At 46.3% G+C, this 14,138-nt stretch overlaps 2 protein-coding genes across 2 annotated transcripts; both read left to right on the top strand.

The window, feature by feature from the left end:
* Positions 1-3,141: 3,141 nt before the first annotated feature.
* HOXA2 (homeobox A2) lies at positions 3,142-6,215 on the top strand. The gene is made up of 2 exons (XM_084858505.1): positions 3,142-4,098; positions 4,841-6,215. The coding sequence occupies exons 1-2, from the start codon at positions 3,729-3,731 to the stop codon at positions 5,605-5,607; spliced, it is 1,137 nt and encodes a 378-aa protein (XP_084714631.1). The 5' UTR covers positions 3,142-3,728; the 3' UTR covers positions 5,608-6,215.
* Positions 6,216-10,892: 4,677 nt separating this feature from the next.
* On the top strand, positions 10,893-13,878 carry HOXA1 (homeobox A1). The gene is made up of 2 exons (XM_084860448.1): positions 10,893-11,541; positions 12,126-13,878. The coding sequence occupies exons 1-2, from the start codon at positions 10,893-10,895 to the stop codon at positions 12,479-12,481; spliced, it is 1,005 nt and encodes a 334-aa protein (XP_084716574.1). The 3' UTR covers positions 12,482-13,878.
* Positions 13,879-14,138: the final 260 nt, after the last annotated feature.

The following is a 14,138-nucleotide window of genomic DNA, read 5'->3' on the forward strand; positions in this document are numbered from 1 at the left end:
CACATCCCATTCCCTCCTCTTCTTTCTAGACTGGGTGGGGGAAGGAAGGTAAGAGAATGTAAACATTCTATAGGGGAGAAATGTTTGTTTCCTTTTTAGAAAAAATCTAAATCTATTAACTTAGCTTTTGATATATCCCCAGAAAGTTATTCCCATACCCTCCGGCATGAATCTGCGCTAATCGAACAAGGCGAATTTATATACTGAAAGGGGGGGGGGGGACAGACGACAAGACTTGTTTGTTTCCAGACAGAGAAAAGACTCATAATTTAAAGATGTGGGCTTATCTTTATCTCGATTGAGTTTAGAATTCTAAGTCTCCAAAATGCATGTGCAGTTCTGCTTACATATGTGTGAAGGCGGAATATTCCGCGTTATCTACTTATTCTTTTAATCTCAAGAAAATTGTTGCCATGTTAGTTTCCCTTTTTGAAATATTATCAGTCTCGTCTCTTTTTCTAGTTCTAACTATCTCCCTAGTTTTATGTTCCAATAATCTCTACACCCGGCCCCCATTTTGTCCAAAAAGCTTCATGTAGCGAACTATTGTGTAATCCATACATTATACTTTATTATTATTTTGCATTCTATACATACCGTATTACAGCTTCACTTAGGCGGTTCCATTTATCCTTACAGTTGCACACTCCAGATTGAAGAAGGGCTCGCCCAAACCCCTTTAAAACGTAATAAAAGAGGCTTATGGTAGGGAAGGGAAAAAAGCACTCTGGAAATCCGAAATGTAGCCTTTTGAGAAAGATGACTCGAGAATGGATTATGGTGAATATTTTCCTACCCAAAATTAATTTGGAAAGGGGTGTCTTCTATCAGTCAGTGAGCATAAATGGCGGATGTGGCTGGTTTTGGTATATATATAAAATCAACAACTTTAAAGAGAATTTACAAAGCAAAGACAGCGGTTTCCTCATTTCCATTGATTTCAAAGACATATATTTACCTGTTCCCTCCATGCTGCATATATTTTATCCACGTGCATTTTTTGCAGGAAAGGGGTCGTCTGATACCCCCCCGCCCCCGCATCCCAACGGTATAATACTGTTCAGATCTCAATTAGAGAAGCACAGAACGGAGGAATTTCTTGTGTGTGCATGATTTTTTGTTGACCAGCCAAACAGAAAAATCCTTTGTTCCAGGTGGTTTTTCTATTACACTGCCCACCAAAAATGGTCTCAATAACCCTCCCACACCGATTTGACTCACAAAGCCTCGCTGAACCGAACTGCCCCAGCCTCCTCCCTCCTTTGCCTTTCCTGCTCGTGGGTTCTTCCACACACCCAGACACCCATGCATTGTACTGTAATCTCCAATATTCCATATAGAAATAGCGAAATAAAACCCTAAGATTCCTAGCTGTCTTTAAGGCAACCCGAAGAACGGACGTTCCCACCCATAATGCAAAAATCCATTTGGGAAAAAAGCAGGAGCAAAAACAGCAACGTCCTCTTTCCTTGTTTACTTGGGCTTCTTGCTGTCCTCCCCCCCCTTCTTTTCTCAGCCACATTTGATCCTGGAAAGAGCAAGAAGCTTTAAATGTGTTCTTAAGGGCCAGTAGCTGTCAAAGCGTTTGGTGGAGAAGATTGATCGCGCGCAGGCTTCAGTAGAGCTTTGTTTGAAGTAAAAGCAAGAAAATTAAAAAAACAAAAACAAAAAACACACACAGAACCATCTCCAGCAGCATGTATATTTGTAAGGCATCCTCTCTCCCTCTTCTTTCCTCTCAGAGTAGTATTAAATAACAATATCTGATCTGCATTTTATGTTACAGATTATTACAATATCCCACCCCTCCCCCACCCTTCACTAGCCCCTGATCCATATTGTGAGGGGTTTATTTGCTTAAAACTAAAAGGGGCTCTTCTTTTTTTCTTTTCTTTTCTTGCTCAGATTCTCTCATTCTAAAGATGTAATGGCCAGTTGATTATTTTAACCACTTGCAAGCCAATCTCATGATTCAGGTCTGAAATCCAAAAAGACTCAGTGGATACACTTTGGGCATCATTGAAATATATACATATAAAAATAGAGCGATACCATCCCCCCCTTCTCCTTTCGAAATGCTCACTTCCAAAATAGTAGGATGCGTGGCCTTTACTTTGGAGAAGAGGAAATGGTTGCCTTGTTTCTGCCACCTTTGTATGCATCTTCTCATCATGTTCTCCACTGTCTCTCTCTCATACCTTTTTATTGGAAGCGATTGAAGAACTATTCTGCCCAAACCATCGGCATTGCTGAAAAAGCAAGTGGGGGTGAGGGACGACCCGTATACCTAAAACAATGTGGTTGGGGAAAGTACTGTTAGTCAGTGTTATAGTCCTGCTTATAGCTGTTTGGTTTGGTTTACAGAACTTTTTTTTTTTTTTTAAAGCAAACAAGTCCTGACATTGACATTTGGCATATTTCATTGGAATCGAAACTACTCACCCGACCCAATTTTATTGGGGTTACAGAAACAAAAACATGTCAGCAGGTTCTAGTGTCGATTACGTTAATGCTCTGGATTTTGTTTTGTGATCCCCCCCTTTTTTATGTGTGTGTGTGCAGAAACCTATGTTTATAGTCGCAGTGTCTAATGAAAATATATCTGTTTTGATCGTCCACTTCTGTCAAGCCAACTGCAGGGGAAACTCGCGACCCACCCGGCTACGTTCTGTAACTCTTCCCACAGGAGCGAAGCTGTTGGAGAAATTCCGTCTACACAATGGATGGGCGCAGGGACCGGCGACCAATTGTTCTCCATACTGTACACTCAACGGAAAAGGGGAGAAATGCAGAAAGATGCCAGGTCGTGAGCAGGGGGGCAGGGAGGACCCACCTTGTTATTGTTGTTGCTGCTGCTGCTTTAATTTTAGGAAGTGGCTATTCCTCAAGGGGGGGGGGGACAAAATAAAAACCCCAATCCAATCCAAGCAGAGTCCCTGCTTGCTATCCCTGGCCGGGTGCAACTTCTGATGTGCTTAAGATGCGGGGGCCCGGAGTGTCAAAACTTTGAAGATTAATGGATTACTTTGTTAATGACTCAAGGCGTCGGTTCGGAGGTGCTTAAATGATTTGTGAGGTGCAAAGCGCTTGCCTGACAGTCCCAAACAATGAGAGAGGAGCGTGTGCGGGAGGGCACAAGCCGGCCAGAAGCCTCCAAGACGAGCATAGCAGCAGCGCCAGCAGCAGCAGCAGCAAGCAACACACAGGCAACCACAGACACACACTCACACCCAGATATCATTTCAGATTAGGAGGCAAAAGGGGAGAGAGCGAGTGCGAGCGAGCGGGCGGCGGAGATAGCCTTTCCCCCCTTTTAAAAAGTGTAAATAATGCCTTTCTGGCCCCCAATGAGGCGTTCCTTCTCGACTTTTTTGGATCAATCAAACAGACAGTGGCTTCTTTTGATTAAAGCCCAAATTGTCATTGGGCAGAGGTAATCATGTGACAGCCAATTCGGTCCAATTTCAACCTTGTCTCCATGAATTCAATAGTTTAATAGTAGCACGGTCCCCATACGGCTGTAATCAGTGAATTAGAAAAAAAACACCCCACCAGCGATCTTCTATGATATTTTTTTTCCCCTTTTCTCTCTCTCTCTCCCTCTCTTTCTTTCTCTCTCTCCCTCGCTTTTTTTCCCTTCCCTTCCTGGGCCTTGCTCCCCCCTCCCCCTCCCAGAAGCGCTAAATAAGAGGGAACTTTTTCTCCAAGGGGGCTGCGAGTTGAAGGCCATGAATTTCGAATTTGAGCGAGAGATTGGTTTTATCAATAGTCAGCCATCGCTCGCTGAGTGCCTGACATCTTTTCCCCCTGTCGGTGATACATTTCAAAGTTCATCAATCAAGAACTCGACGCTTTCACACTCGACACTGATTCCTCCTCCTTTTGAGCAGACCATCCCCAGCCTGAACCCAAGCAGCCACCCTCGCCACAGCAGCCGCCCCAAGCACAGCCCGAATGGCAGCAGCGGCAGCCCGGTGCCAGCCGGCGCCCTCCAGCCTCCGGAGTACCCCTGGATGAAAGAGAAAAAAGCTTCCAAGAAAACTGCCCTTCCGCCCGCTTCGGCCTCCGCCACTGGACCAGCTTGCCTGAGCCACAAAGGTCAGTTGAAAGACTTTTGCTGCACCATTCAGCCTTCTAGGATTTCATATATTTTTTCCCTCCCTTACCACCACCACTATCACCACCTCTCTTGGATCGTTACCTTCCTAACTTAAGGCACTAAATCTGGGTTGTTGGAGGAAGAAAAACCAGGGAGGAAAACTGCTGGGGATCCACAGGCAGATTCATCAGAAACAACTGCCCCCCCCCACACCCCTAACTCACCCACCCCCACCCCAAGCAAAGTTTCTTCCCCCCCTAACTTGTTTAGCGTGGGATGATTTATTTGAGTTGGAGGTGACCTCCTCTTGTCTTGCTGTCCTAGAGTTGGGATATTTGACAGTAATGAAGAGTGATAGATTGCTCTTGCTCAGCTAAGCAGCTGATGCATTAATTATAAATTGTTGTATGGCTAATATCAAAGTTTGCTTGGGTATGGGCAGGTTTGGGAGATGGAGGCAAATCAGTTCCTTGAATTAAAGGGGGGAAAACAGAGGGTCCCAGAGACCGGGCGCACATGAGTGTAACACAATGGATTTACTGCATTCAAAGGCGGCCATTTTGTTGCAGTTGAGATGTTTTTAATGCTTTATAGAGAAAGAGAGAGAAAGATTTTTCCTCCACCACCATCACTCTTTTCTCACCAGGACTGGATGTTCAAAATCTCAAACTAAAGGCATTCTCTCTCCCCCCACCTTTCTCTGTGACATCTATTATAATAGTTGTTGTTTTCTTTAACCAGAATCTCTTGAGATCACCGAAAATGGGAGCGGGGGCTCCAGGAGGCTGAGGACCGCTTATACCAACACGCAGCTTTTGGAGCTGGAAAAGGAATTTCATTTCAACAAGTACCTCTGCAGACCAAGGAGGGTGGAGATAGCCGCTCTCTTGGATCTGACTGAGAGGCAAGTCAAAGTCTGGTTTCAAAACAGAAGGATGAAGCACAAGAGGCAAACCCAGTGCAAAGAGAATCAAAACAGTGAAGGGAAATTTAAAGGCATGGAGGATCCCGAGAAAGGAGAAGAGGATGAAGAGGAGGAGGAGGAGGAGGAGGAGGAGGAGAAGTCGCTCTTCGAGCAAACCCTCAACAATGTCTCAGGCGCTGTTTTGGAAAGGGAAGGCTACACTTTTCAGCAGAATGCACTAGGGCAACAGCAGGCTCCCAGTGTCCACAATGGAGAGTCCCAAAGTTTCCCAGTTTCGCCTTTAACGAGCAATGAGAAAAATCTGAAACATTTTCAGCATCAGTCACCCACTGTTCCCAACTGCCTGTCAACAATGGCTCAGAACTGTGCAGCTGGCCTGAACAATGACAGTCCTGAGGCCCTGGAAGTCCCTTCTTTGCAGGACTTCAGCGTTTTCTCCGCAGATTCCTGCCTACAGCTCTCCGATGCCGTCTCCCCCAGTTTGCCAGGATCCCTCGACAGTCCTGTAGATATTTCAGCTGACAGTTTTGACTTTTTTACAGATACACTCACCACAATTGACTTGCAGCATCTGAATTACTGAGAAATGACAGACCTTCATTCGCCAAGGGTTATGCTTTCTTTTCTTTTTCCTCTCTCTCTCTCTCTCTCTCTTTCTCTCTCTCATTTATTTGTTTTTGGATTTTTTGGATTTGATTTCTTTCCCTTTTCCTGGTTGGTGTTTTCTGTTTATACTTTCCTTCCTGAGGTGTTGGAGAGCCATTTTGTCATTTTCCTATGACATTTTAGTTGTGTTCTGTTTAACCTAGCCACATTCTAGGTCCTTCTATGAAAGCAATATATAAGGCCTGTAAGAAAGTGATCATATCAAATTGTATCTTCACTTTCTTTTTATTTTTGTATTACATTAGGATGCGTTGTCATAAGTATTTTTGGTAGAATAAATTCTTGTTTGCTACAAGCACCTTTCTTCTCTCTCTCTCTCTCTCTCTCTCTCTCAATGCATAACACTAGGAGGTATTTCCCCCTCCCCTCCCTAGTCTGAAATAAAGCCAAAGAATTTGGTCACAGACCTCTGTCCTTTTTCGTTAGAACTGTATTTATTAGAGGGAAACCAGTTTTAAATTATTTGTTTCCAAAGTTCTCAACATTAAAAACAAAAGCAAATTAAAAAAACTAAAATGCAACTAACCTTACAAAAAAAAAAATCCCCCCGTTTAATCTGTATAACACATCACAATCAAAAGTATGGAAGCAAATTAAGATGTTTCTATGCTATACATATATATACTTTTTATATACTTTATTTTATTCTACAATTTAACTAATATTGAATTATAGGCAGGATATAGTATATTGCAAAAGGAAAGAGGCTGCCCCTGCAAGGACTGCTGCATAAACAGTCGGAGATTTACAAGTTTATTTTTTTCTATTACTGAATGCATTGGAGTATTCCTTTTGTGAACCATATCTTTGAAAGGGATAGTGGTGCAGGGAACCAGTACTTAAATGCCAACAAAGGTATGTTTTTGATGGAATTCCTAGCCGTCCAAAGGTCCCAAGAAAAGAAACCTAAAAGAGAGAGAAGAAATCAGACAATACATATTTTTAAAAAAACAACACACACAACCAACATGGTAATTAACTGTGTGCAATATATATGAAGCATTCATTTAAATTTTGAGATTTCTGATAGGTTTAGAGAACAGAAAGTACTGCTGGTGGTGGCTGAGGGAAAGGCGTCCTAACAAAAGCTAAGTCGAAACTGGGTTAACATGTGTACATTTTAGGAGACCAGCAAGGGACCCCACTAAAGCAACAGTCAAGAGGCCCATCTAAAAGTGTTCCTAATCGTGCTATGTGTGGGTATTCTCTAATCCGTCTTAAATTCAGATTATTACCCGTTATTTTGTTTTACAATCGATCAGCAGGTGAGAGCAGAAGTGTCTGTGAATCTGTGTGTGTGTGTGTGTGTGTGTAGATATGTATATGTAGAGATATCAGGATAGTCCTGGTCCCACATCTCCCCAAGCTCTTTACAGGCACAGATTTCCTAGGTCCTGTCCTGGGAGTGTGTTTATTTTTGTGGTAGTTTGCTTGCCTGTTTTGCATCCAGTGTAAGTGGGGTGGCGCTGAGCTGCGTGGGTAATAGCTGGAAGGACTGGATGCAATTCTTCCTAAACTCATAAATCAAATGCTTTCTGTGAATGAGAATGTCATCAAAGAGATCAATTGCAGGAACACATGCACAATAAAAATCCTCTTACGTATTTGCTTGGGCTGGGAATCCCCGTCTAAAACCATTAAGTTGGGAGGCGGTTAGTCATAATTCATTTTTATTGCTCTGTTAAAACAACAGCTTGGCTAAGCTTCAGGTGCAGCAGGGAATCCCAACCCTTTTATTTTCTCCCCCCCCCTTTTGGGGCGGGAAGGGATTTGCTTTGCATGGGTTGAAGTCCGCTCTTTTTTGTCACGGAATTCCATCCAGGGCGTACATTTTGCAACGTTTTCGTTTATAGGCAAGGCAGCCCTCGGTTTGTGTGAGGGAGCATCCAGCTCTTAGAACAAAAGAATCCTTCGACACAAACCAACCGCCACCCACACCCTTAAGTAGATTCCCCCTAGATAGCAGAACTATGCCTAGATATAGAGTTCTTCTTTCACACGAAAATGATGATGATGATAATAATAATAGGGTTGGATGGGGGAATCCTAACAATTATTTCGGAATTCCAAAGTCTGGGGAGGTACGGTATGGGGAAAATTTCTAGCCATCAGAGAAAGGAAACACACCAACAGCTCGGCAACACTCAGAACAACAAGATGAACTAATACAACGAAGGCAGATATGCGGTGAAGGCTGACGGGTGGGGGGACGAGGAGCAAGCCTCAGATGGGGGAAAGGGGCATATCGCGGAGGCTTTCTGTGGGTCTGTGTTTGTGTGTTAAGAGAGTAGACTTGGATGCAAACTTTGGTTGCTTCGCCACACCAAGAAGCAATCCCCCTCCCTCTCCGCTCGTCCTCGCCCCCTCCCAATTTGTCCCCTTCAGCATTCTGGTAAGCGGAGGGATTGTGTCGGCTTCAGAATGCAAAGCACTAGGCCCGAGACAATATAACAAAAGGGAAAGAGGTCTTCAGAACAATGGCGGAGAAATGGGGGAAAGTGGATAAGGGATAAGGGAACAGCAGGCATGGGGGAAAGAGAATGTTTGCAGGAAAATAATGCCTGAAGGTATAGATAGATAGATAGATAGATAGATAGATAGATAGACAGATTGATTGATTGATTTCGGGCCAGTGATAAAGGGCTCAAATGAAATGATCACCTATTCTGGTTGGTATATGGAACAAGGCCTACTTTTAACCCAGGATGTATATAATTATCTTCAAAGCTGATAGGCAGCCATCACATTGACTTCAAAAGTTGTTAATATTTATCTAAGTCTACAGGTACATTTTCTTTTGTTTTAGCATGAAATCATACCACAACCAATGATTTGGCTATGAACGCCATTAATATCAGTGTCCTTCTGAGTAGCTGTGATTAGACTCTGTGTGGCTGTGGGTGCCATGGAAATCAATGTGGCCATTGGTAAATTGTGTGCTTGTGTGTGTCTCCCACCTCTCCTCTCACTAAACTGAAGGGTGTAGAGATATGCCTTGTCTTTTCTTTTTAAAAAGACAATGCATATCCCTGAGAACCCTGAAGGGGTGAAAACAGGGTGTAGATCTCCAGCCAAAGGGAAGTGTTTTAAAACTGGAGCTTCTCTCTACCCAAGAAATGCCAGAGATGTTCTTCCAGTAAGTAAGCATGAAACCGCAAGTCTCACAGCCAGATCCAATGTATGTTTACCTTGGTGATCAAGTTAGGCTGGGTCTTGCCTTTGATTATTTAGTAGGTACTGAAGAACCAAAACAGTTAAGCTAAATCCGTGGACAGCTTGATCTGGGTAGACTGCTACACTTTAGGAATGAAAATAGTGTTCTAGGTTAATGGAGAATAGTGAAATATGATCGTGTGCATGTGTACACACACATATACACACGCAGATATAGAAACACAGAAACAACAATCCATCAATGCAATGATGCTAACTTGATAACTATTTAGGTTAATTTCAACTGTCTTATAAGAATACACGAAGCTGGGCAAGCATTGCTGTTTCCAGCTTCCTTAAGGCAAAGTTCACATCCCTCCTAGTTATTTCTCTGTTCTGGCTTTTGGGGCAATTTATCCTTGTTGGCTGCCTCCCCACTTCTGAGCAGATGAAGCCTCTGTGGGAACACCGACCCAAATGCCAACTTTTCCCTTAGGTCAATTCTAAATCCACTGGAAGTTAGGTGTCTCTCCCCGCCCCTGACTTGAGTGAAAACGTGATAAAAGAACTAGGAATTATCACAAGGAAAACAGATTAGGCCGCTTCCAACGCCGGGCCATTTGTTTCCCTCAGTGCTCTACCCCCTCGGAAGCAGTGCATTACTTTCGCCTCCCCCCCGCCCCTTTTCTCAGTCTCCTCCCCCTAACCTCTTGGTATGTCATCCCCCTAGATCTCATGTTTTTGAACCGTGCGTGTGTGTGTATCTATAGGGGTGGAGTGGGAGGGAAGCGAAGGACGGTGAGGCAGACAAAGGTTGTGCGTGAAAGGGACAGAGGGAGGGAGAGGGGGAGACAGAAAAAATGGGGGAAAGAAAGTGAGGGGGGAGGAGGAGTTTGCACAGGCGCGCTGATGGCTCAGAACCTGAGGCAGCTTCCTTGGCAACCTTTGTAAGCGCTTCCTGCCCTAATCGCACGTAACAGCAGCTGATCGGACGGAAAGTTCAGTTCCCAGTCGCCCGGCAGAGCCGCCTCCGTCCCGGCCCAGACCCTTGGCTCCCCCGCCCCCGCCGTCTCCCCTTCAGCCTTCGCGCTATTCCTGGGCATTATGAAGCCAACCAGCACCCTGCCGCCCGCCCGCCTGCCTGCCTGCAGCAGCAGCAACAGCGGCAAACAATGGCGCTGCCTTGAGAGAGCAAATGCCTCATTTCCATGCAGATAACGGCGGGAGGCTGGACCCGGCGCCTTTTAACTCTTGCCGGTGCGCGCGCGCCCGCCGGCCTCTCCTGAGGAGTCGCGGCGACGGGCAGAGCGCGGCCCCCCGTCCTCCCGCCGTCGCCCTCTCCATGCACCAACCCCCCCACTCCACTCCACCCGCCCCCCGCCGCCGCCGCTCTGGGTCTTCCTCCTCCTCCCCCCTCCCAGGGATCCGAACCAGGATGCCAGTCTAAGGCGGGGGGGGGGGATCCACCACCCCCGCGCGCGCCTTTGGCTTCTCCCAGCAACGTCAAAACGTTTCTTAGGCCAGAGGGGTTCGGCTGTTCGGCCTGGAGCCCCGCCCGGCCGGCGAAGTCGTCCCGTGGACGCGTCGTGCCTTTGCTTACCTGCTCAGCCAGGCTCTTCCTCTTCGACCGTAAATCCACGCAAGAGCAGGCCCCTCCGGCGGCAGCTCTGTGGCGGCGGCGGCGGCGGCTGCTGCTGCTGCAGGCTGAGCGCCTGGGCGCGCACTGCCTCTCTGGCCCGGCTCTCCAAGCCCAAGGCACTGACTGGGGGGGGGGGGGGACGGGGAGGGGAGGGGGAGGTGGTAGTGCCGGTGGTGGCTGCGCGTCACCTTGATGGAGGAGCGCTCGGAATTTAAATGCCACAGCCAGGGTGATCCATCACCAGGAAGGAGCAGGGCAACTTTGGCAGGAGAAGCAGCCATTGGCTGCCGCCCTCACGTGGCCGCCGCCTCACTGTACATTCATATCATTTTTCTTCTGGCCCCCATGGAGGAAGTGAGAAAGTTGGCACGGTCACCCAGGACTCCGAAGAGCCGGTCAATCGGTGATAGATGGACGCGGCGAGGATGAATTCCTTCCTCGATTATCCGCCCATCCTCAACGGCGAGTCCGCCACTTGTTCCTCCCGTGCCTACCACCACCACCACCATCACCACCACCACCACCACCCCGACCATGGGATTACAAGCACCTTCCAATCGTGCGCGGTCAGTGCCAACAACTGCAACGGGGACGACCGCTTCCTGGTGGGCAGGGGGGTCCCGATAAGCCCCCATCCCCACCACCAGACTGGTACCGCCTACCAGCACCATCCCAATCTGGGGATGTCCTACTCGCACCCCAGTTATGGTGCGCAGAACTTCAGTGCGGGGGGCTACAGCCACTTCCCGCTCAGTCAAGAGGCAGAGATTAATGGGGGCTACCCCCAGTGCGCGCCTGCCCTCTACTCCGGCGGAAACGTCTCGTCGTCCTTGGTCCAGCACCCCCAGAGTTATGCTGGGGGCACAGCGAGCTCTGCTCAGTACATACACCCCTCTTATGGAGAAGAGCAGCAGAACTTAGCCCTAGCCAGTTACAACCACCCCTTGTCGCCTCTCCACTCGAACCACCACGAAACCTGTGCCTCCCCTTCTTCGGAGACCTCTCCTCCAGCCCAGACTTTTGACTGGATGAAGGTGAAGAGAAACCCTCCTAAAACAGGTGAGTCACCTGCCTGATCAGTTACGCCGGACTTCGACAAGTTTAGAGGTGAAGCGTTTGGTCCTTTTTTTTTTTTTTTAAGGACAGAAAGATAAACTTGGCTATCCCAGGTATCAGGAGGGAAAGGTGTGGTTGGGATCCTGAAGCCAAACCGCTCTCTTCAAGTGAAAAGGTCATGGTGTGATTGAAATGCTCACTTTCTCTCTCTCTCTCTCTCTCTCTCTTTCTCTCTCTGTGTGTGTGGGGGGCTCCCACCTTTGGGCCATACATTAACCACTCACTCCCCAGGTTTCCCTGCTAGCTACCGAAGTTGCTGTTTTTAGCACTGGGCGGCACGTATGCCGAGCAAGCAGACTTACTGGGAAGTTAGTCCATGCGAATTCAATCGGTCTGACTTCGGAATAAACTTGGTTAGGATTGGTTCATCGCGTGACTTTGACGCGAAGAGACGGTTCTCTATTGTTTTACCTGCTCGCGCCTGTCTATTGATTCGTGTCACCTACAAACCACTGCTCCGGGTGAACGATTCACATGCGTCCTGTTGTTGCTGTTGTTGTTGTTTGTTGTGTGCGTGTGTTTTTCAGGGAAAGCAGGAGAGTACGGTTATGTCGGCCAACCCAACACGGTCCGGACCAACTTCACCACCAAACAGCTGACGGAACTGGAAAAAGAATTCCACTTCAACAAATACCTCACCAGGGCCCGCCGGGTGGAGATCGCGGCTTCTTTGCAGCTGAACGAGACCCAAGTGAAGATCTGGTTCCAGAACCGCAGGATGAAGCAGAAGAAGAGGGAGAAAGAGGGCTTGCTACCCATTTCTCCGGCCACTCCTACAGGAAATGAAGAAAAGGCAGAGGAGTCCTCCGAAAAGTCCAGCCCATGCCCTTGTACTCCTTCTCCGGCCTCCTCTACCTCAGACACTCTTACTACCTCGAATTGAACATTGCTGCTCCTCCTTCAGTCCCCGCCCCAACCTACGCACAATCGAAGTGTAATTTTATTGTGTTCGAATTGCTTTTAAAAACTTGTCTGATCTCTCCCCCCGCCCCCCCCCCCGCGCCCTTCTCAGTTTGGTTCCAGGTAGTTTATTTTCTGACTCGCACTGAAAGAGGGAAACAAACAAACAGTCCGATCTGGAGTCCCTTTGATCTGAAAGCAAATCTCCCTGATCGGAATGGAACTGTCTTCCAAATCCGTGGGTAGAATCCAGCAACATTTAGTCGCTCCTAAAGCCCAGGGAAAGTAATGGGATGGGACTTAGTCGGGACTCATTTAAATCCCATCGATTTCAGTGGGATCCAGCTCCAGCAAGCTTTGGCTGGATTGCGGCCTTAATAGGTTATACTTCTCATACTGAGGGTTGTCTTTTATTCAACATCACTATTCCTTCCTCAGTTCTAAGGAGGAGAATTTATTTATCTGTTTTCATCTCTAGACTATTTGTGGGAACAATCATATGAATTTGTTAGGCCAGAATAAAGTTGCCCAAGGACATTTCTGTAGGTTTTCCTCAAAGCAAAGACACAGAAGACCTACTCAATTCCATGAAGAGATGCACTATTGAAAGTGTTTACACGAGTTCTAAAATGTTCATCTTTTAATTTAATGTCTCTGTTTTTTCTTGTGTGTATGATATGCGTTTGTTGGTTGTAAATACTTTGTCCAAGAGATTTATCTTTTTACGGATTTTCTAGAAATGTTTAGATAGATTATGAGCTTAAAACAGGGTGGTTACATTCTCAAAACTTGATTCGATTTTATACCGAAAAAGTGAGGATGTCATGAATGAGAACTTGTTCAACTCAATCAGATACCTCAAAAATCACAGATTAGTCATATTTCTTTGAAAGAACTAGAAAAGAAAGTCGAAATTGCACTAGGTTTTTTTAAAAAATGAACCTTGCTTATTAGTGTCTGCCCCCGCCCCCACCCCTGCAATCTCCGCAACCATTCCTTTCCCAAAATCTGTGTTGGGTTATTCCCAGCCCAATATTACCATTAAGAAAAATGAGAAGGAGATCACACCTCCTCCCTCTTTTCACATCTCCCTTCCTTGGATTTGAAGTCTTTTCAGCCAAACTTCCTGAATGTGATGAATGGCCAAACGAATGTATATTTTATGTGATTCGTGTATGGAACTTTGCATGATGCACAAAGCTTTGATGTACTAAGTTAACTTAACACTGAGTTCTATCAGTTGTCATTTGTGATCTAGTACTTTCTGATTTTTTCTGTACAATCATTCAAGGCTCTGAGGTTCTGTGGGAATAGAGGATGGAATCCAGAGCAGAATTTTACGGGTCCTACAAATCTCTGTAATAAATATACTCATATCTCAGGTTCTTATTTGCTTCGGTATATTTTGGGAAGGAGGGGTGGTGGTTGAGGTTACCATTTCAGCTCTCTTTAGGTTTGCTAAAGTGTCTTTGGAATCGGCTAGCCAAACATTTCTCTCCAGCGATTGGTCTAGGAAGAATTCTTTGACTGCAGAAGCACCGAGATTAGACGAAGTAGGATAATTAATCAATAGAAAGAGAGGGATTCTTGTTTATCTTTCGTGTTAGAGAAGGAGGGCGAAGGAACTACAGCTATTTTTT

This window comes from Heloderma suspectum, chromosome 5 (genome assembly GCF_057233095.1).
Source record: "Heloderma suspectum isolate Gila_16-S chromosome 5, 16-S_ref, whole genome shotgun sequence".
In the NCBI taxonomy this organism is placed as follows: Eukaryota; Metazoa; Chordata; class Lepidosauria; order Squamata; family Helodermatidae; genus Heloderma; species Heloderma suspectum.

Coding starts and splice junctions, on each gene's coding strand:
- HOXA2 (XM_084858505.1), top strand. CDS start 3,729: ATGAATTTCGAATTTGAGCGAGAGATTGGTTTTATCAATAGTCAGCCA. Junction 4,099..4,840: donor AGCTTGCCTGAGCCACAAAG/GTCAGTTGAAAG, acceptor TTCTTTAACCAG/AATCTCTTGAGATCACCGAA.
- HOXA1 (XM_084860448.1), top strand. CDS start 10,893: ATGGACGCGGCGAGGATGAATTCCTTCCTCGATTATCCGCCCATCCTC. Junction 11,542..12,125: donor GAGAAACCCTCCTAAAACAG/GTGAGTCACCTG, acceptor TGTGTTTTTCAG/GGAAAGCAGGAGAGTACGGT.